The sequence below is a fragment of the Theropithecus gelada genome, chromosome 8 (assembly GCF_003255815.1).
Source record: "Theropithecus gelada isolate Dixy chromosome 8, Tgel_1.0, whole genome shotgun sequence".
NCBI classification, from domain to species: Eukaryota; Metazoa; Chordata; class Mammalia; order Primates; family Cercopithecidae; genus Theropithecus; species Theropithecus gelada.
The window spans coordinates 68,298,683-68,319,727 of NC_037676.1; the positions used below are offsets into that span (position 1 = coordinate 68,298,683).

General features: G+C 43.7%; 1 protein-coding gene across 1 annotated transcript in view; it reads left to right on the plus strand.

Annotated features, from left to right (window-relative positions):
• Positions 1-21,045, plus strand: part of DNAJC5B (DnaJ heat shock protein family (Hsp40) member C5 beta) — an 81,486-nt gene that overhangs the window by 8,272 nt on the left and 52,169 nt on the right. The window contains exons 2-3 of the mRNA XM_025394637.1: positions 12,232-12,354; positions 20,309-20,444. Of these exons, the coding sequence (XP_025250422.1) occupies positions 20,326-20,444 (119 nt within the window). The 5' untranslated portion in view covers positions 12,232-12,354; positions 20,309-20,325. The remainder of the gene's footprint in view (positions 1-12,231; positions 12,355-20,308; positions 20,445-21,045) is intronic.

Here is a 21,045-nt window from a genome sequence, read left to right on the forward strand (position 1 = left end):
CAGAAATAGCAATCATTAAAAGCAACCTATTTTTTTTTCTTAAGCACCTATTGTACTAGTCATGGTTCTTCAGAGAAACAGCACCAATAGGAGAGATGGACATATATGTGTAATGTATGTATTTCATATATATACATATATAAAATAAGGAGTTGGCCCATATGGTTATGGAGGCTGACAAGTCCCAGGATCTGCATTCAGCATGCCTGAGACCCAGGAAGAGCCAATGTTTCAGTTTGAGTTTGGAGGTAGAAAAAAAAACCAATGTCCCAGCTCAAAGCAGTGAGGCAGGAGGGTCAGTCTTTTTGTTCCATTCAGGCCTTCAACTGATTGGATGAGGGTGGGGTGGGCAGCAGCAACCTGCTTTACTCAGTCAACTGATTCAAATGATTGAATGATTCAAATGTTCGTCTCACCCAAAACATGCATGCAGACACACCCAGAATCATGTTTGACCAAATATCTGGGCACCCTGCAGCCTAGTCAAGTAAACACATAAAATTAATCATTGCACCTACTATGTCATCAGTTGGCCTAGTAATTACCTCATTTAATTGCCACAAAGACCTCCCATGTGGAAAGTGGCCTTATTCCCATTTACTCCACAGCTGTTTATTTAACAAATGTTTGCACACTTTAGAGATGAAGAACTGAGCCTCAGAGAATTGAAGTAACACTTGTCTAAGGCAGCACAGCCAGTAAATGGCAGGACCAAGATTTTAACACAAGTCTAAGACTCAGCTGGGTACTCTGAACCAGTATGACCACTGCCTCCCAGCACTGGTGCTGTGCTCCCCACAGGCCCTGGGGCTCCCTCCTTAGGATGGAGGAGAGCTGAAGGCATTGGCCACTGGCCAAAACTCAGGGCAGCAGTGGGGCAGGCACGCCTGAACATGTGGGACCTGAGTGTAGCTGGGAGCCTGGAGAAGGCTCCCCTTTCCTTGGCCTTTGAGATGACCCACAGAGCATGAATAGTTGCTAGCATTTGTTGAAAGCTACGTGCTCGTGTTTTGTGTGGATATTATTATTTAATGTTCACAACATTTCTGTGTTCTTCCCACCACCCCACCCTGTTTGGGAGGGAGACAGTGACAGCTTCCCCATGAGGCAGCCATGGGCAAGGACTAGGAGGCATCCTTTTAAACTGTTGTCCTCAGAGCCACCAAGAGTACCCTCGGTTGCCTTAAATGGCCCCATGGACCAGTCCAATCCTGTTCCATCGCTCCTCAAAATCTGTCCATAAAAACTGCTTAAAATGTGCATGAATCAATGGCTCCGCAGGTGTGTGCTGCCTGCTGATTCACCCATGAGCAGGCCTGGGCTTTCCCTTCTTTTTATTTGCTCCTCATCGCCTGATACATTGCTGTTCCTCATTTTCCATTTCCACTAGAGCTTGGCAAAAACATTGTTCAGTTCTAAACATAACTATGAGCCCCTAAATAAATCTTGTATAAAAGGAGCTCCTTTGTCTTCAACTTCCCGCAGCACTCTCTGCTCTACGGAGTCCCCTTCATCGTGACAACATGAGCAGTCCTCATGGCATTGCCCAGTTAGCTTCGCCCATAGCAAAACTCTCATTTTGCAGAGGAGGAATCAGAGACTCAGGAGGGCATGGGCCTTCCCCAAGTTCACACAGTTAGAAGCCAAGCCATCCGTGTCCCAGTCCAGTGCTTCTGGTGTATCCCACAGACATCAGTTCTTACGGGATGGGATGGGGTCAGCCCCCTGGACTGACCCAGTGCAGGCAGGTCAAAGAACAAGACATCCTGGAGGTGGCCTTGCGGGAAGGCACGCAGGCTGGCCCAGGGCCACACGGGAGGTCGGCACCTGTTTTGCATATTTGCCTCCATGTACAGCCATGTGGGTACAACACAAACAAAGGTACTGGAAGAGGAACTGGAGTAGGGAAGTACTTTTTATATTAACAGAAGCAGATTCCCTCTGGTGTGCATGCTTTGCTGGAAGGCCCGGGAAAGAGCTGAGATTCCTAATTGACTAGAATATGACTCACTTAGGACTCCCATTCCCAGAGGAAGTGGCTTTGGCTCGTATTATGTGTTTACAGAAAATCATCTCATCCATGTAAGCCCACAGCATCGGATCCACCCAGCGGATTCTTCTCTATGATACCTTGATGGGTCTCCAGACACGCATTTGGCTTCCATGGGAAGATGTTTCCTGATCAGACCCTTGGTCAGCTCCCGAGCTCTGAAGCAGACCACAGGAGCAGAGGGTGAACTGTCTTGTTTCAGCCGAGGACTCTGAGAATCCTCTACCAGCCAAACACTTCCACAAGGAAACACAATCGGTGGTAACAACTCTCAGAGGAAAGGAGAAAAAAAACTGCTTCTTGCTTTCAAGATCATTCTAGTTTTTTTTTTTTTTTTTTGGTAGCATGAATGGTAAATAGGTGCCTTGAGAGCAATTGAATCATAGTTGAGAAGGCAGCACACCCTAGAGGTGGATAGAGAATTTGGATGGTGTCCAGAGATGTGGGAGCTCGTTCTGGATACCAAGGTCTCATTGGTAAAATCACCCCACCGCTTGACCTGGGATGCTCAGAATTGGGAGACCCATGTTCCTACCCTCGCTCTGTTAATAACTGTCTGATGTGTACATGAAACCCCTCTGAGCCTCAGTTTCTTGATTTATAAAGTGGGAATAATAACACTTGCCGTGCCTGCCTGTCCCAGGTGTGTGGGTCAAATGACCCTATGTGAACACACTTTGTTAACAAGGGAGTATTCTATTTGTGTGTGTGTGTGTGTGTGTGTGTGTGTGTGTGATGTAGGTGGGAATGTCTTTTGCTGGAAGTGAGATGGGAATGCTGAAGAGTGGTGGAGAATGGTAAAAGGTCTTACTGGGACACACAGAGGGTGCTGGGTAAGGTTGCAGACCCCTAGCACTGGAGACCCTGGATCTGCAGCTTCAGCATTCACCCCACCAGCAGATGGACATGCGGTCCAGTGTTGGCTGGGGTGGTGGATAGAGTTAGGCGTATTGACAAGGCAGCAGTTACAATGGTGATCCCAGAGATTTCACTGAACAGGAAAGGGGCTGAAGAAAGGGACCCAGCAGATAGGTTTGGGGAGCTCGGAGGTATCAGCGAGATGTAAGCATCACGTGCATAAGGGAGTTGTTGGCAAGGTGGCAGTGGTGGGCAGAGAGGCGAGGCTGGAGTTTCAAATTTGAGAGGTGGAGGGCATCCAAGATCTGACAAGGGAGGGGTTGCTGGCTGGGAGGGCCACGGTGGTGCTGAAGGGCCCCAGGCCAAATGACAAGGTTGGCATAGAAAGAGTAGAAGCTGAGTGCCAGGGTCACCTCAAAGAATATGGTGGAGTTGTCACACCTAGGGAGATGGGAAATCTGTGAGTGGTGAGGACATCAGAGGTGGGGGCAGGTGTCTGGAGGGGCTGGGAGGAGAAGGCTGATGCTGTTTTAGGGTTATGGAGACCCAGAAAACAGATCTACCTGGATGCATGCTCAGATTTGAAATTGGATATGAATTACATACAGATTGGTCATTTTACATGTAGATAATCAAAAGTTGTTGGGACATCTTATCCTCAATAATACAAAATACGCATTAAAAAACTGTAATAAATAACTCCTTTTAGCTATTGACATTTTTCATAAAATAGGCCCAAGGGCATGGTTAGTACCAATGAAAGAGAACCACGCATTGCTGAATTTTCAGGAGTTTTGCAAGCCAGGTGTTATGTTGATAGCTGGAAATAGGCCTGGAAGCAAAATCAGCAAACATTACAAACCAGGGCTTCCCTCCACTAATGCCCCCCCATCCCTGGAAATCTAGTTTATCAAATATTTCCCAGCACCACTGCCTAGGCCTAAATAAAATCTCCAAATCTGCGCAATTTTACAATCCTGTTGTGGATTGAATGTGTTGTGCCTCTAAAAGAGACGTGTCCTAATCTCTGGTACCTGTGGATGTGGTCTTATTTCAAAGCAGGGTCTTTGAAGATATAATTAAGATCTAAGTTAAGATGAGGCCTTACTGGAGTAGGGTGGGCCCTTAATCCGATGTGACTGGAGTCCTCCTTAGAAAAGAAGAAGAGATACAGATAGATACAAACAGAGTGGGGAAAACCACGTGAAGACGCAGACCCAGGGCAGAACAGCATGTGACATTGGAGGCACACCACGGTGACACACACCAACGATTGCTGGCGGCACAAGAGGCCAAGAGAAAGACATGGAACTGACTCCCCTCGGAGCTCCAGAAACAACCAACCCCGCAGACACCTTGACTTCAGACTTCTGGCCTCCACACCCGCAAGAGAAGACATTCCTGTTGTTTTAAGCCACGCGGTTTGTGCCATTTACGGCAGCGCGGGGAAACTGACAACCCCGTCACAGCCTCACGTTTGGGCAGGAGGGCATGGAAGTTCTTCCACGTGAACAGCAAAGGGAAGGTCGGCTTTTGCCTTTCCCTGTCTCTGTTCCTAGGAGACCGTCCCTCTTCCAGCACGTGTTTTCTTTACCATGATCTGGTCCTTCCCAAGAGGTGCCAGGTATTGTTCTGAGAGGTGAAGGACATCTCTTAGCCTTGGCATTCCCCCAGCAGCCCCCAGCAGCACTTATTCACTGCTGGTGAACTGGCTGATTGTCTCTGGTTGGTTCCTGGGTTTTTGTTGTCATTTGCTACCTGGATCTCTCAGGGGTCTTTCGTCTTGACATAGCTGAAGAGTGGATGGAGTGGAGATCTCAGAATTTCCACAGTTGCTCCAATGTTTCTCCCTTCAGACAGAAGCCTTACCAAAAAACCCAGATTTTTGTAGCAACAGATGAGCTGTGGGACGCTATTGCAAAACTCTAGTTTCAGAAGAATGCACCAAGAGGGCAGCGTCCTCTCCAGACGTGACCTGCCCCACGCGGATGTTTCCAGGAGTGTTTTTCTAGGCAGTTCTCGTCATCTTAGGTGGCTGAGAGACAGGCATCAGGCACATGGAAAATCAAGGGTGATTTGGGGTGAGACACATTTTGAAATTGTAACTCCTGTTTACAGTTTCTTTCTTTATGAACACCAGAGGGCACCACAGTCATACTGAATGGTGGGTCGGTCTTGCTTTAGGACTGCAATCCTGGCACCCAACTTTTTTTTTTCTTTTTAAGTTTAAGAACTAAGAAGTGCTGAATTGAACATGGATTCATTTGAATATTTTGCTCGGACTTCTAAGAAAGTTGCAGAGGAGGCTTTGGGGGCCACTTGCTGGATGTTCACGCCCAGGGCCTGGGGCAGGGGGACCTGTGGGGCAGCACTCCTTGCCTGCTCTCCCACCCAGTCGTGAGATTGTCCAGCTCTGGTCTGCTCTGCAGCAGGGCTAGGACTGTGTCCCAGGTCAGAGCTGCCTCTTGCAGGGACCCAGCTCATTATTTCCTGGGCTCATCCTTTTAAACTGGTTCTGTGAGTTGTTCCAATTCGCATCTGGAGGTGAGACCTGGCCCTGGGAGAATGGAGGATTCCCCAGGGAAGGTCGAGGGATGGCTGAGGTTGCACTGTTGTTGCCTCCACAGCGGTGGGGCTTCGGCAACAGGGGCCAGTTCACCGGTGTGTGTGTCTGTGGTCTTGAACGGTTTCCCGCTGATAGCTTCCCACTGACAGCAGAGCATTTATGGTTCTGGAGAAATATAGAAAATTTTCTAAAGGCTCCTAAAAGGCTCTGGAAGGAGCAGGAGCAGAGCTACTGAGGGCATGGGAGGCTTTGTGGGTACTGGGGGCCCTGTGAAGGGGTGGCTGGGCTGACCTCCAGGGTGACCTGAGGCCTGGGAGGAGAGACCACGCGGGAGAGGTGCCTTGCCAGAGGTGGGCAGCAGAGGCAGATGCTACCAGCACCATCGCCTGTCTAATCACGAGTGTCTGGGCCCCAAGGGGGTGTGTGTGCTTGTGGAAGAATCTGTGGCAGATGACACAACTCATTCAGACAGGGGCTTTTCCATTCTCACCTCTGAGGCAGGCCACTCAATGTTAGCCATACGGTTATGGGCACCTTCTGATGACACTCAGCAGAGAGCAAGACTGTTCTTAGCAACAGCATGTTGTAAATAGCAAAGGAGCACTCGCTCTGCAGGAAAGCAGGTGGCTTTGCAGACCAGAAGCTCTACTAATGAGTTGACGGCAATTTAGCGAGCCTTGGCTTTTTGTATGAAAGAAAAAACTTCAGCAAAATGAGGGGAGAATGTATATCTATAAAAGAGAGTATGAGGGCATGGCTGTGACCTCCACGAGCAAGTTGAAACATTCCACCGAGAAGATCCACTGTGGATAATGGGAACTCATGCAAGGCCATGATCTGCTTGGTGCAGTGGGCCCAGAAGGCAGGCAGAGGGACTGCCCTGCTTCCAAGACCAGTGACCACTGTGGGGGCTACCTGGCCATGAGGGGGTTCCCTTTGTCATTTACAATTTGCTTGCTCCATTCAGTATTTTTATTTAACTGGGATCAAGAAGGACATAATTTGATAGCAGACCACTTGGATTCCAGTTCCAGATTTATGACCCTCATGACTGATGCTCATGCTTGGCAGAAGTCACACAATCACACCTAACAGGTTACCTTTCTTAAAATGGGCACCTGTTAATAGTACCAAATAATGGATACGATATGACCTGTGAAAGCACTTAGGAATTGATCCAGTGTGACGTAAGTGGTGTCATTAATCTCAGGAGGGAATCTTTAGCACTTCCTTCTCTTTCAAATATGTGTCTGTTACTTGGGCTGAGTGAAAGAGGTTTATTTAGAGTTAAGATAAAGATATATCTTCAGGCCCATGCTGTTACCATCACCAAACAAATAGAATTGGAAAGTATTTTGGGTTCTGGGTACTCATGGCTTTGTGGTTGCTTAGCCACATTCAGACAACAATTTGCAGAGCAACTTCCATATTAGAAACCCCACTAAAAAGGACTTTTGTCCTGAGCAGGGAATACCGTCCTTGTTTTTGTTTTCTACCTTTTTTTAAGCTAACACTAGAGACATCTTAGGCTAATGGGAACAGAAAATAACTACTGGCAAAATCAGGGATCAAAGTTCTATTTACGTTTTGTCAAACAAATACATCTGTTTGACTCGAAGCCTCCTTGGTTTATTACAGCAATTGCTTACTGTAAGTAAGCAACAAGGTGTTTAAATTTCACACATGTGAAATACATATTATGTTGCCTAGCAGGGACCAAGACTCAGTCAATATTTTTTTGTAGCACAGTTCTCAGGTTCTGAGCTTTACTTAACCAAAAGTTTACTTAACCAAAGGAAGTAAGTTCTTAACCTTGACACTAGAACTGTGAGTTGGATTTTATTAGTGAACACGCTTGGTAGTTCCTTGTTTAAGTCCATTACCCCAGTGTTTTTCTTGAGCTTTAAAACATGCACCACTTGGCACAGTCATAGACTGATAAGCAAGGGAATATAGTAGGCAGCAGTCCCCTGGAATTACAAGCTCCTGAAGCAAAGCTCTGTAATGGGTGACAGCTTAAGCTATGGAATCAACCAGCCTGATTTCAAAGCCAGAGTCCACTGTTTACTGGCTGGTCACCTTGGGCAATTCACGCAACCTCCTCAATCTTAAATTCCTCCTCTAGAAAATGAGTGCATAAAAACACCCACTTCATACGTCTTTTTTTTTTTTTTTGAGATGGAATTTCACTCTTGTTGCCCAGGCTGGAGTGCAGTGGTGCGATCTTGGCTCACTGCAACCTCTGCCTCCTGGGTTCAAGTGATTCTCCTGCCTCAGTCTCCTGAGTAGGTGGGATTATAGGTGCCCACCACCATGCCTGGCTAATTTTTTGTATTTTTAGTAGAGATGGGGTTTCATCATGTTGGCCACGCTGATCTCAAACTCCCGACCTCAGGTGATCCACCAGCTTTGGCCTCCCAAAGTGCTGGGATTACAGGCGTGACCCACTGCGCCCAGTCCACTTTATACTTTTTAGGGCTTCAATGAGATAATCTAGTTAGTGTTAGCTACTATCACTAACAACATCATCATCATCATCATCATCACCACCTCTTAGTCTCCCAAAATACCCAGTATAGTGCCTTGCACTGTGATACGGGGGAGCAATTTCCATTTGTTGTATAACTCATTCCATCCACTGATGCATTTTAAATTTGGAATGAAATCTATCAGGATTACACATTCAAATTCTTAAAGCTCTTCCAATGTACTGTGTTCCCATTTTGGGAGGCAGGGAGAGAGTACCTTCTTAAAACTTTCCCAAACTTCAACCCTAGAAAATAATCTATGTATATAAAAGTTCTTAGTATAATTCTTGGCAAATCGTAATAGACATTTGATAAAAGTTCTAGGAGATAAAAAGTAAAATGGGTTTATATTTTATGATGATTTTCAGGGGAGACATAGGCTTCAAGAAAGTGACTTGAGGCCACACACAGTGGCTCACACCTGTGTTTGGGGGGCCGAGGCAGGCAGATCATGAGGTCAGGAGATCGAGACCATCCTGGCTAACGTGGTGAAACCCCGTCTCTACTAAAATACAAAAAATTAGCCGGGAGTAGGGGCACGTGCCTAGAGTCCCAGCTACTTGGGAGGCTGAGGCAGGAGAATCGCTTGAACCCGGGAGGCAGAGGTTGCAGTGAGCCAAGATCGTGCCACTGTACTGCACTCCAGCCTGGCAACAGAGAAAAACTAAAAAAAAAAAAAAAAAAAAAAAAAGGCGACTTGCCCAATGTTTAAGAAATAAGAGTGTTTTTGGACACTCCTTCTTGAGTCAAACTGAATTTTATTTTGTGTTTTTTCACAAGGATGCCATTATCTTCAGTAAATGTTTTCTTGGGAAACCCAGGCAGTGGGAAATTCCTCCAGACAGCTGCTGGTCAGCAGGTGTTTTCCACATTGCTTGACTGGAGAGCTGTCGGCAGTCAGATCTCTCTGACACGGGGTAAACAGGGCTCTCAACCCAGGCAGCTCTTTAGAACCACCCCATGAGCCTTAAAAAGTACACAAGCCCAGCACCACTGAGCCAGATTTTTGCTTTGGGATAGTCTAGGTGGGCCCCAGGCGTCAGAATTCTTAAAATCTTTCCAAGTGCTTCTAGAAGGAGTTATAATCTAGGTCTCTCTGCTTCGCCTTCTGTATTTCTATGTTTTATACATGTTTATAGATTTCGGCACATTAAAATTCTCTCCCCTTTGTAACTTCTCTTTAAAAGGGACTTTTTTTTAACTTTGTAAAATGATAAAACATAATAGGAATTAACCAGTTTGTTCTTCTGAAGAAACATATAGGCACTTGATTTTACAGAAGAATTGCCAGAATTGTTCAGTAGTGACATCTTAGATACTGAAGTAATAGTGACAGCTTTTTCATTTTATGCAATCAAAGCAACCACCTGTTTTTTTCCCTTTCCCAAGTAAGTTAATGCAATGAATCTTGGCCAGATGATTTATCTCTTTGAAATTTACAAAGTGATGGCTTGAGTTTCATATATTGTAATACTAATAACACAAATGATGTAGAGAGGTAGTAAAAATAATAGCAATATTAGTAATAATAATGTGTTTGTTCATCATGTCCTTGCACATCACATGTTCAAAACAAGTGGTGTTTGAGCTTGCTGAGATATGAAATTTAAAAGAAAGACTATGTAACCTTAATGCTTATGTGTTAGATAGTTCGGGTGGAATATTCAAATAATTCAGCTGGTACCTGCTGCAGATTCTGTGGTGGTGCACCCGTCATTTCTTAAAATATCCCTAGCCATATGTGGCAATTGAAAGACGTGTATAAAAGTTCCCTAGAAGCCCCTAAAGGAATGGTGAAGACCCCACAAATAGAGAAAACAAGGAAGATTAGCATGTAAAACCCTCCTCCCCATCATGGTTCTATCTTCAGTTTCCCACCTCAGAGACAGGACTCTTTGGTTCAATCTTGGAAGATCTACTAAGTTCTCTTTTTCAAAATATAAATCATCCACTTGGCAATGCTTTTACAATACATTAGTGCATTTTGAATCAAAGAATTCTTTAATGTGCTTACCATGAGTTATTTCCTTTTGCAAACATCATTTGAAACTCACCACTTCTAGAAAGTCTCACCTGGTTATGTGGAATATGATCCCATTGATCTCTGGACGTATCTTTTGATATCGGAAGCCATATGCTTACAGGCATGTAATGACGTCCATTGTATGACAGTACGCATCAGTATGTCCTTTTAATTTCTCCAACTTAAGCACATAGGACCTTTGAACATGCTCTTCCACCTGCTTGGAATATATTTGCTACTATCAGCAACTCCTTTATCTAGTTCTTTTCAGATCTCTGCCCAGATGTTTTTGTTCAGGGAAGCTTTCTCTAATCTTCCCCTGTTCGCTGATTTTATGTTCTTGTAGTATCTCTCCAAAGTCTCACTTTTCCACTTTTTTGGGTGACCATTTGATTGCTCACTGCCTGTCTCGGAAGGCTGTAACTCTTTGACTCACACACCCAGGGTCTGTGTTGACTTTTGTTTATCAGTATATTTCTAGCAGTTAGTCCAGTGTTTGAATTCAATAGGTGTCTAATTGTTGAATGAATACTGCACTTTCTTTTTGAAACTCAGCTACAGTTCCACTTCGCTGAAGAGTTCTGCGTTACTTAACTTTTTGAAACTAATGTTCTATGTAATACTTTAAAATAAAGATTAATGGTTAAGGAGAGTGATTAATTGTGCAAAAAGAATGACTCTTACTAAAAGTATTTCTTATTAGACTAAATCTGAAACATAAACTAAAACATACATTTTTAAAAAGCTACCCATAAGTTCACCATATTTATTTATTTACTTATTTATTATTATACTTTAAGTTCTAGGGTACATGTGCACAACGTGCAGGTTTGTTACATATGTATACATGTGCCATGTTGGTGTGCTGCACCCATTAACTGGTCATTTACATTAGGTATATCTCCTAATGCTATCCCTCCCCCCTCCCCCCTCCCCACAATAGGCCCCGGTGTGTGATGTTCTCCTTCCTGTGTCCAAGTGATCTCATTGTTCAATTCCCACCTATGAGTGAGAACATGCGGTGTTTGGTTTTCTGTTCTTGCGATAGTTTGCTGAGAATGATGGTTTCCAGCTGCATCCACGTCCCTACAAAGGACATGAACTCATCCTTTCTTATGTCTGCATAGTATTCCATGGTGTATATGTGCCACATTTTCTTAATCCAGTCTGTCACTGATGGACATTTGGGTTGATTCCAAGTCTTTGCTATTGTGAATAGTGCTGCAATAAACATACAAAGCTCACCATATGCATATAGCAACTACTTTTATGTCATCAAAGGACACTGTCCTTAAACTGAGGTGATGCTGGAACTTGGGTATTTAGTTCTAAATTTGTTTGTGTTTCTTCTTCTTCTTCCTTCTTCTTTATCTTCTTCTTGTTCTTCTCCTCCCTCCTCCTTCCTCCTTCCTCCCTCCTCCCTCCTCCTCCTCCCTCCTCCTTCCTCCTCCTCCTCTTCCTTCTTCTTCTTATGTGATGATGGGCAGCTTCATAAACTCTGGCTGGAAATCCAAAGGTATCTAAAATACCAATGCCCTCTAGAGGCAAGAGTGCTCTAAATCATTCACACAAAATTGCCTGAAGCTGGGCTACTTGTCTTGGTAAGCAGCACACTTAAACTACTCCTTCAGGTTTCAGGACCCCACTGTGCCAAATTCAGGAATAAAACCTGTCTCACGTAACACATTTTTAGTCTGTGGGATCTTACTCAAAATCATAAGAATTGTTGTCTCACGAGAATTTTTAATGTCTGTGAGAGTATGGGCATTAGCACGAGATGCCTTAACTCTGAAGACCAGCTGAGTCAGTACTGTGACTCAATGCCTGTTAACTAGACAAGGGTTAAATATGCAGATTTGAAAATATTGGGTTAATAAATAGTGAGCAATTAAAGTTTCCCGCTTATTAATATTGCATGGTCTTTCCAGTAATTTTAAATCAACTGATCAGTACTAGCCATAGACCAAGAAGAAAATGAAGTTTGAAGGAACCCACTTCACATGTCAGGAGATGAACTTATTTCCTTAATGGAGAGTCCTGGTGGAGACACTGGAGACAGTTCTTCAGTGGTGTTTGGTTGAACCAAGCACCAGTTGACAAAGGATCAGAAGTGGGATGCGGCATATATTTTGGTATCAGTGGATGCCTTGTAATTGCAAGCTTTACGGTCATGCATGTTTCATTCTCTCTTTGTTGTGTTTTCCAGAGAGATAACCAATTGGCTGGCAAAGTAACAAATGAAAAGTAACCTGACTCTATTGACCCGCTTAACCCTGCACAGGGGGAAGGATGGAAATGAGCAGCTGTTTGCTTTGAAACAGTGGAACAGGTATGGAACAGCAGCTTTTGTTGTTGCCTTCTTTTATTTCCTTGCACATTATTTCCAGACCAGCTGAAAACAGCAAGTTTTTCCTGTTTGCGGATACAGAATTGGGGTTCCGGGTTCCAGGAACAGGTACTGTGGTTTACTAGTAACATTCTGACTTGCCACATCTTCAGGTTGCCATTTATATAACGACTAGGGCAATGAAAAAACCTTTTTTTTTTTTTGAGACGGGTTCTCTGTCATCCAGGCTGGAGTACAGTGGCACCACCTTGGATCACTGCAACCTCCACCTCCCAGGTTCAAGTGATTCTCCTGCCTCAGCCCCCTGAGTAGCTGGGATTGCAGGCACCCGCTACCACGGCTAATTTTTGTATTTTTAGTAGAGACAGGGTTTCACCATGTTGGCCAGGCTGGTCTGGAACTCCCGACCTCAGGTGATCCACCCACCTTGGCTTCCCAAAGAGGTAGGATTACAGGTGTGTGCCACCATGCCTGGCTGAGACCATTGTTTTCAAACAGCAAATAAGTAATCATTCTAGGGAGAATTTTTACTTTTAAACATAAGATTTGCATTTTGGATGTGCATTTAGCTTTAAGATACATTATTTGGGCTTATGGGAATTTTGCTCCACTAAACGAATTTCTACGAAGGAATCAAAGAAGTAATGACAAAACGGCAAAGCATGTTGATTTCTCCAGGGAATGCCATGGAGAGAGTGTTTGCTGTGTTTAATGGTCTAATCTCCTCTGCCCACATTCATTTTCTCAGTTGTGAAGGGACCCTGCCAAGAAAGGCATAGTTTGACTTTTTCTATTTTTTCAAATTCACATAATAGATATAGGTGAAGCTTCTTTTGCTTCGAAATGAAGATTTCATTTCAACATGAAAAATTTAGAACCGCACTCTTAGGACCCCTGGAATTAGAATCTTTAAAATTTTTGTTCATTTTGAGTCATTTCCTATTGTCATTGGGGGGCTGTACCTTCTTTCGATTACATCCATTATCAAGAGGCACGTGAGCAGTACCTGGTTTGATAGTCACTCTAAAGAGGTCAATGCTTTTTGTAATATTAATGGCTTTGTCGTGCAGTAAGAAAGTAATTTTAAGTTCAGAAGATTAAGTATCATGTGTTGGATGTTCAAAATTGAGTCACTTAATGACTTTGCTAGACAAGATTTTTCTCCCCATTGGATGCCTGATAGATGAGGGACTATGAATAAATAATAAAGACTTGAAATTTGCATAAGAATATTATAATTCAAAAGGTTACAGAAAAAAGAGTTTCAAAAGTTGTATTTTATATAAGGAATTTTAAAAGGTTTTGGGCCCACTATTTAAGGTTACTTAAGGAAGAGTTTTTATGTTATTACGTTCTCAGGACATAACATCTTTACACCCATTAAAGGTTTCAATGTATTGCTCTATTGAATCTGAAACTAAATATCATAGAAATCAATAATATATGAAGAATCTGGTTTCTAACTTAACAAGGAGGCAGAAAAAGTAGTGTGTTGTTGCTGCTTGAGGCACAAAGCAGCCTTATGATCTTTTGGTTCCTTTGTGTTTCAGTCTGTGGAGTCAGCCAACTACTTCCCACATTGACCAACTATCTTTTGCTTGCATTTTAACATAATGCAAATGGACTTTTTAAAAAAGTTTCTTCATTAAAAGATGTTGTCTGTCTGAAAGGAAATCTTTGGGAACAGGGCAAAAGAAGATGAAACAGACAATATACACTCTATACTACCCATTCTGAATATTGATCAATCCGTATTGTAAAACAAGTTGACTACTGGATTTCATTTAGCAGGAATAAATTATAATGTGATTCAATTTCTAAATGAAGTGATGGTTGGAGAAAACATCATAAACCAAAGAATTAGCTAGCTACTGTGTCTTCCCGGGTATGAGTTTCTAGGTATGACACTCTTTGAGAAATGGAATCTGCCCTTTTTTTCCCCCTATTAGAAAAGGGAGGGTAGAGAAGCAAAGGCCTGGGGCAGGGAAAGACAGGCTCCAGGCTGTTTCCAGGACTGTTCTCTGGAAGGGGCTGGGAGCAGCCCCCGCTTGAACCCATCTCTCTTTTTCCATACCTGGGATAATTTTGAAGGAGGCAGCCTTGGAGAAAGCCATCCTCAAAGGGCACCAGAGGGCTTTGCAGGCTCCCCGGGGCTGCTTTCCTTACACTGGAAAAGATACTGGACAGGATTCAGGCACCCTCAACTCCAGAAACCTCGGAGTCTTCCTCTGTGAAAAGCATGAATGCTAACGTTAGGCTGCTTCGCTCACAAACACTGGTGTACCCAGTGAAAGTGCTGCCCAACGCCAAACCTAATGTGCCCCCCTCCTGTCACCACCCAGTCAGCAGGGAAAATAAGAACCAGGAGTTTGGGAATGGAGAGGAGAGAGTGGTTTTTCATAGGTGGTAGGAGTAAGTTTAACAAGACTAGAAACACTCAGGGCTGTGGCTCATGTGTTTCCTGTAGCCCTGAGCCACAGGGCTTCCTGGAGATCCTCAGGAGGTTTTGACCCAGAGGCCAGGAATCTTCTTTCCTGTGTGACTTACAAACTGGGCTCCCTGCAGAAGTTCTGAAATTCTTGCATAACCCACACATTCCTCTACTTCCAGCTAACTCTACTTTCCTCACTAGCTCCGTTAGGAGCTCCCTCTTAGTCCACGTGCAGGCTCAGTGTCTGTGCAGAGGGAAAACACTTGCTGCAGTAGCCCTTAGATCCCACTGCGCCTCCATGTGGCCCCTCACCCTGGACAGAGCCGCAGGGTCCCTCACAACCTGTAGCTGGACACAGTGCAAGGCTGCTTCAGTTCAGTGTCACCGCTATTCAGAGTTCTTGTGAGGATTAGATGAGATACTAGTTGGGGGAAATTGTAAATTGTAAAGCATCTTAGACATGTCAAGTGTTATTCAATATGACACTCTAGTAAGAACATGGGCTTTAGAACCAGATAGCTCTAAATTCCAAACTCACCTCTGTGAACCTGGGCAAGTTGCTTTACTTCTGGGAGACTCAATTCTCTCATCCACAAAATGAGATTGCAAAGCAGAGAGGTATATGCCTGCTGCCCCTAGGGGGCTGCAGGCTGCTTATCTTCTAAGAGACTTCATATGACAGCATTCATCACCACATCATGAACTTACCGTGGTCAAAACAGTGAAAGGCTGTCCGGTTCTCAGCCTTTGAAGCTCAATCAGCTGAGTTGGTGGCAGCCAGAGAGCAGGGCCTTGCTGAAGACCGCACTCCCTGCAGCCACGCTCTCCGGATGGCGCACAAACTCTGGATGTCTATTATTTTATGAAGGGAAACAGTTATCCTTGGAAGAAGATCACTTGTGTCAATGTGACCAATTCATGTCCTCCTTGTGGGTGGATCTCAGGGCAAGACAAATCATCATCAGATGCCAATTTATTCATTTACCAGGAGATAGAAGTGTCCCTGAGACCAGTGAAAAGAACTGAATCCATGTGACCAGTGCATTCTCTTCCTTGAGGGAGATTTATGTAGGATGCCAGATAGTAGCCAGAAGGAGACTTGTCAGCATGGAGTTAGATGAGTCCAATGTTTAACAACGAGGGCTGAAATTGCTGGATGGGCTTCTCTCAAGAGCAACCGCCTGGCCAATGGGGCCTGAGTCCCTTCCCGCCTTCCTTGCAATAGCGCTTGGATTGGCCTCCACGTTTGTTTTTCTCTGCCTGTCTGTGTCTGCTCATCCTCCTGAATAACCAACACAAGAAGAACCTGACACTGTCAGTTACGATTATGCAGTTAATCAGGTTCTATCAGGTCTTGCAGGCCCACGAGCCATTTATCTCTTTAAGATGATTTTATAAGACAGCTTTTTTCCTGATCCAGCATGCACTGATCTCCCATTTTACCTCTCAGAAAACAGTTTTATTTATCTTACTCCTAAGCTTTTGGGGGTCCCTCTCTGAAGCCCCCAAGTACTGATAACAGGATTAAATGGTACAACGTATGAAAGTTGTCTTTCTGGTGCATAGGAGGGGCTCAGTAAAGAATAATTCTCTGTTTTCCTTCCCTTTCATGCAATATGATAGCTCTTAAGACTTTTATGGAACATAGCCCTGTGCTATGTCACTTGTATTTCAAAGATTAATAGAAAATTGGATTCCAGCCCCTGAGGAGCTCAGGGTATGGTGGTGCAGAGATATTTAAGTGGATAATGTTTTGTTGAGTGTAAAAACCCTGTTGTTCCCAGGCCCATTGGCTGTGGGAATAAATGTGGCCTTCCTGGTATTCATTTATTCATTTTGCTGTGCTGTTAGACCTCACCTGTACAAATACAGGGCCCTACCTCCTGCAAAATCCTCCCAAAGATGTGCCAGTGCTCAGGGAGATTAGTGTCCACCTTTCATCCCCATTTTCTCCATTAGCATTAGTCCACGCCATGCCCATTATAAAATTTGAATCAATGATGTTTTCTTAACCCCAGCTAAAGTATATACAAAGCAACCTGAAGTTCCCCCACACCCCACCACCCTGCTGCCCACCCTCACTCTTCCTGCCCCTTGCTGGTACTGAGTCTTTCCAACATTGTGATTCTGGAGCTTCCAAACACCGCAAATATTTCTGAGTATCCCTAGCAGGTATTGCAAATGTTTTCTGACATGACTCTGGGCCTTCTGTGACCAGCCCTTTTCCTATCAGGCCTGATAGGAGGGAAGGAAGGGGCAGGAGAAGGAAGGAAGGGGCAGGGGAAGGGGCAGGCAGCAGTGTCCCCTGACTTTCTGCCACGTTCTCTGTTGCTACTTTCTTTGTAGCAAAATGTTGGCCCAGCGTGGCCTGGGTGCTGCCTCTCCCTATGAAATGGTTTCAGAGTTGCAGATCGTTGTTTCCTTTAGTCTTTACAGAGTGCTCATGCAAACATCTCTTCAGTCTCTAATTTCTCCCCCAGAGGAGCTCAAAAACACATTCTTGGGTAGGGCAGGGCATCTTCTAGTCTAGACTCCCCTCATCTTCTCTCTGAGCTAGATCCCAGTCAAAATTTCCTCCCTCCTCTTTCAGCCCCCAAACCCAGAAGTCCTACTTCATGTTGATTTATGCAAATAGATGACCAAGAGAGTCACTGGCCACCAAGGCCATACAGATCTGAGATTAGACTTAGATAGAAGGGCTGTAATAGAAAAATATGAACCAAGTTCTACAGAGGCAAGTGGTAGTATTGCTTTCAGTTCAGGCTTCACCATTTTTGCGAGGCCATCCCTCCCACTCTCACTCAAGTTAAGCACTTGCTCTTGAATCACCCCACGGACATTTGCCAGATACCTAATCCGTGCCAAGCACAAAGCGAGGCCTCTAATGGCATGGTTCCCAAGCAGAATCCTGTCCTCCAGGAGATCCCTCCTCTGTTTGATCTCTATACTTGGTACCTCTCTGACCCTGAACACTAGTTTCATTTTTGGCTTATACATTTGGATCCCATATTAGTCTGCAACCTCTCTGAAGACCTAACCCACACTTTAGGCTTCTGAATAAATACAGTCATCTGAATAGCAACATTTTGGTCAACGTCAGACTACATATACAATGGTGGTCCCGGAAGATTGTAATGGAGTTGAAGAATTACTATTGCCTAGTGACATTGTAGCTGTCATAATGTAGTGTGACACATGACTCACGTCTGTGGCAGTACTGGTGTAAACAAACCTACTGCATTGCCCGTTATATAAAAGTGTACAATCATGACGTAGACCTTCACATTCATTCATCCGTTACTCACTGACTCATCCAGAACAACTTCCAGTCCTTTGAGCTCCATTTGTGGCAAATGCCCTATACAGATGTACCAATTTTTATATTTTATACTACATTTTTACTGTACCTTTTCTGTGTTTAGGTGTTAAAAAGTTGACTACAATATTCAGTACAGTAACACACTGTACAGGTTTGTAGTCTAGGAGCAATAGGCTATACCATATAGCCTTGGTGTGTAGTAGGCTTTCCCGTCTAGGTTTGTGTAAATACACTCTGTGATGTTCACACAATGACAAAATCCCCTAAGGATGCATTTCTCGGAACATAGCCTCATTGTCAAGCGGTGCATGACCATAATTAAATTGTCGGCTGTGGGTGTTATCATAATCCGTGTAGTAGATTATCTTCAGTAAACTGTATATCTCTTTCCTGGATTAGTGACAGCAAGATCCAAGTAGGAAGCAATCAAAGTGAGTGAGTCATAGAGCACGGTGCTCACAAGCATGAAAATTATGCTTCTCTGTGCCTTGTTAAAATTGATTTTACAACTATCTGTTGATTTATGGGAGTCATGACATCTCTCTTATTTTATGACATAGATGATGAAGAGGAAATACATTTTTCCCTCAAATTGAAACTATCAAAATGGTTTCTTTTGGATGTTGCATATAGAGAAAAATCGATAAAGCAGACATAACTCTTCTTATCTGTACTAGAAATGTCAACACAACACATTTGAAATCTGTTGGGTTTGAATATCTTAGTTTATCACTATTATTTCCCCAAAGTATTCTTTCCCAAGTACCCAGAAGCCACATTCAACTTAAAGGCAGAGTAGGTGCAGTGATTTAAGAAACTTCCACAATAGTTTGTCTGGCTTGGCGATGCTTAGGGAGCTGCCACTGGTGTTTAATTGAGAGAGTATAACAGCATTTAGGAGTCCTGGTTGACAGTGACCAAAACCTAGCTGAAACACACAAGAAAAACTATGCGTGTACATTTGTACATGGAGAGGAATTTTATTGGCTCAATCCAAGGAAGGGTTGATAGACAAACTGTTGTAGGGTAAGAGTTGCAGGTGGACCCGAGAACAACCGGAGCCAGGAACTGAACCCCACTGAGGCTCTCACTCTCTTTCACCGTCTCTTAATTCAGGCCAGCCAACAATACTCAAATGTTCAATTGTATAATTTTCACCATCTGAGAGATTGTTCTATGTTTTTAAAATCTTAGGGAAGAATTCTAATTGGTTTGACTTGGGTCAGGTACTTCCACCTGGTGGACTAACAGAGATTGGGTAAGTCTGAGGTAGGTCTCAGGAAAAGCACAAGTTGCAGTGGGGAACCTATGCACTCCCCAGAAAAAGAAAAGCTAAATGGCTAATAAGAAAATTATCTACTACTATGATCTCTGGCCAGAACACCCCAAAAGGCATTTGTTAAGATGGCCTAGATGGCCTCTAACTCTATATTCTGTAGTCCTAGGATTTGAATTATTATGTCGATTTGTTTATTTATTTGACAAACAAAAATTGTGTATATTTATGGTGTACAGTGTGATGTTTTGCCTTATGTGTACATACATGATGGAATGGTTAAGGTAAGCTAATTGCTAAGGTAAGCAAACACATTAGCTCATTTCTCTTTTTGTTGTGTGGTAAGAACACTTAAAATCTACTCTCCTAGCTATTTTCACATACATATATAATATATTGTTATTGACTATTGTCACCAAGTTGTACAACAGATTTCTTGAACTTATTCCTCCTATTTAACTGAAATTTAGCATAATTTGGACAACATCCCCCAGCCACTGCTTGCCCCATATCCACCACTTCCATTGCTGGCTAAATTTGGAAAATATATGAAAAAGAAGTTAAGCAAATTCCAGAAAAAAATAGAAGACCAAAAAGCTCTACATTTGCCCGGCCTGTGAGGATTGATTCTCAACAATTCTGAATTCACTGGGTGTTTAGATGACATTTTGCTTCTATTTAACCGTGTGGACGAAGCCCTGTTCCATTTGCATGGCTGCCTGTACCCTTTAATACCCTGATTCAGAGCTCTGCTTTTGGCTCTCCTAACCCTTTTCTCCCCTCTTTTTGCAGTTGGTACACAAATATTCTTTAGATTGTCATTTTACAAAAGGTCAAAAATGAGCTGTCTTCCCCTTTAGAGAGTGGGAAGTAGTGTGCATAACCTTCATGGCTATTTTCTCTCCTTTAGTTTTGCAGCCTTAGAAAATGGCATGTAACGTACCTAACCAAAGACAGCGGACTCTGTCAACAACAGGAGAAGCTCTATACGAAATTCTTGGTCTGCGTAAGGGAGCATCAAATGAAGAAATTAAGAAAACCTACAGGTACAGAGTTCAATGGTGACTTTTCTTGTGCTACTAGTGATAGTTATTTTGTGACTGGTAGGTGCCTCCATTAAAGACATAAGCTTCTTGCTAAGACCAGGTATTCCAAATTTTAGATCTAATGTTCCCTGCTCTACAACATAGGAGTGAGGAATGGACAGGCATGGCACTGATTTTATGGAAGAACTCACTGATGATGCTGGGCCTTAGGAAAGGGCAGCCTATGTCTTAGACCTGCAGTGAGAGAGAGAGAGAGAGAGAGAGAGAGAGAGAGAGAGAGAAATGAGTGAACCGACCACAACCAATCGCTGTCATTTTTTTTTTTCTTTCTTTGACAGTCTCAGTCTGTCACCCAGGCTGGAGTGCAGTGGCTCAATCTTGGCTTACTCCAACCTCCGCCTCCCGGGTTCAAGCAATTCTCTGCCTCAGCATCCCAAGTAGCTGGGATTACAGACACGTGCCACGATACCCAGCTAATTTTTTTTTTTTTTTTGTAGAGACGGGGTTTCACCATGTTGGCCAGGCTGGTCTTGAACTCCTGACCTCAGGTGATTTGCCCACCTCGGCCTCCCAAAGTGCTGGGGTTACAGGTATGAGCCAC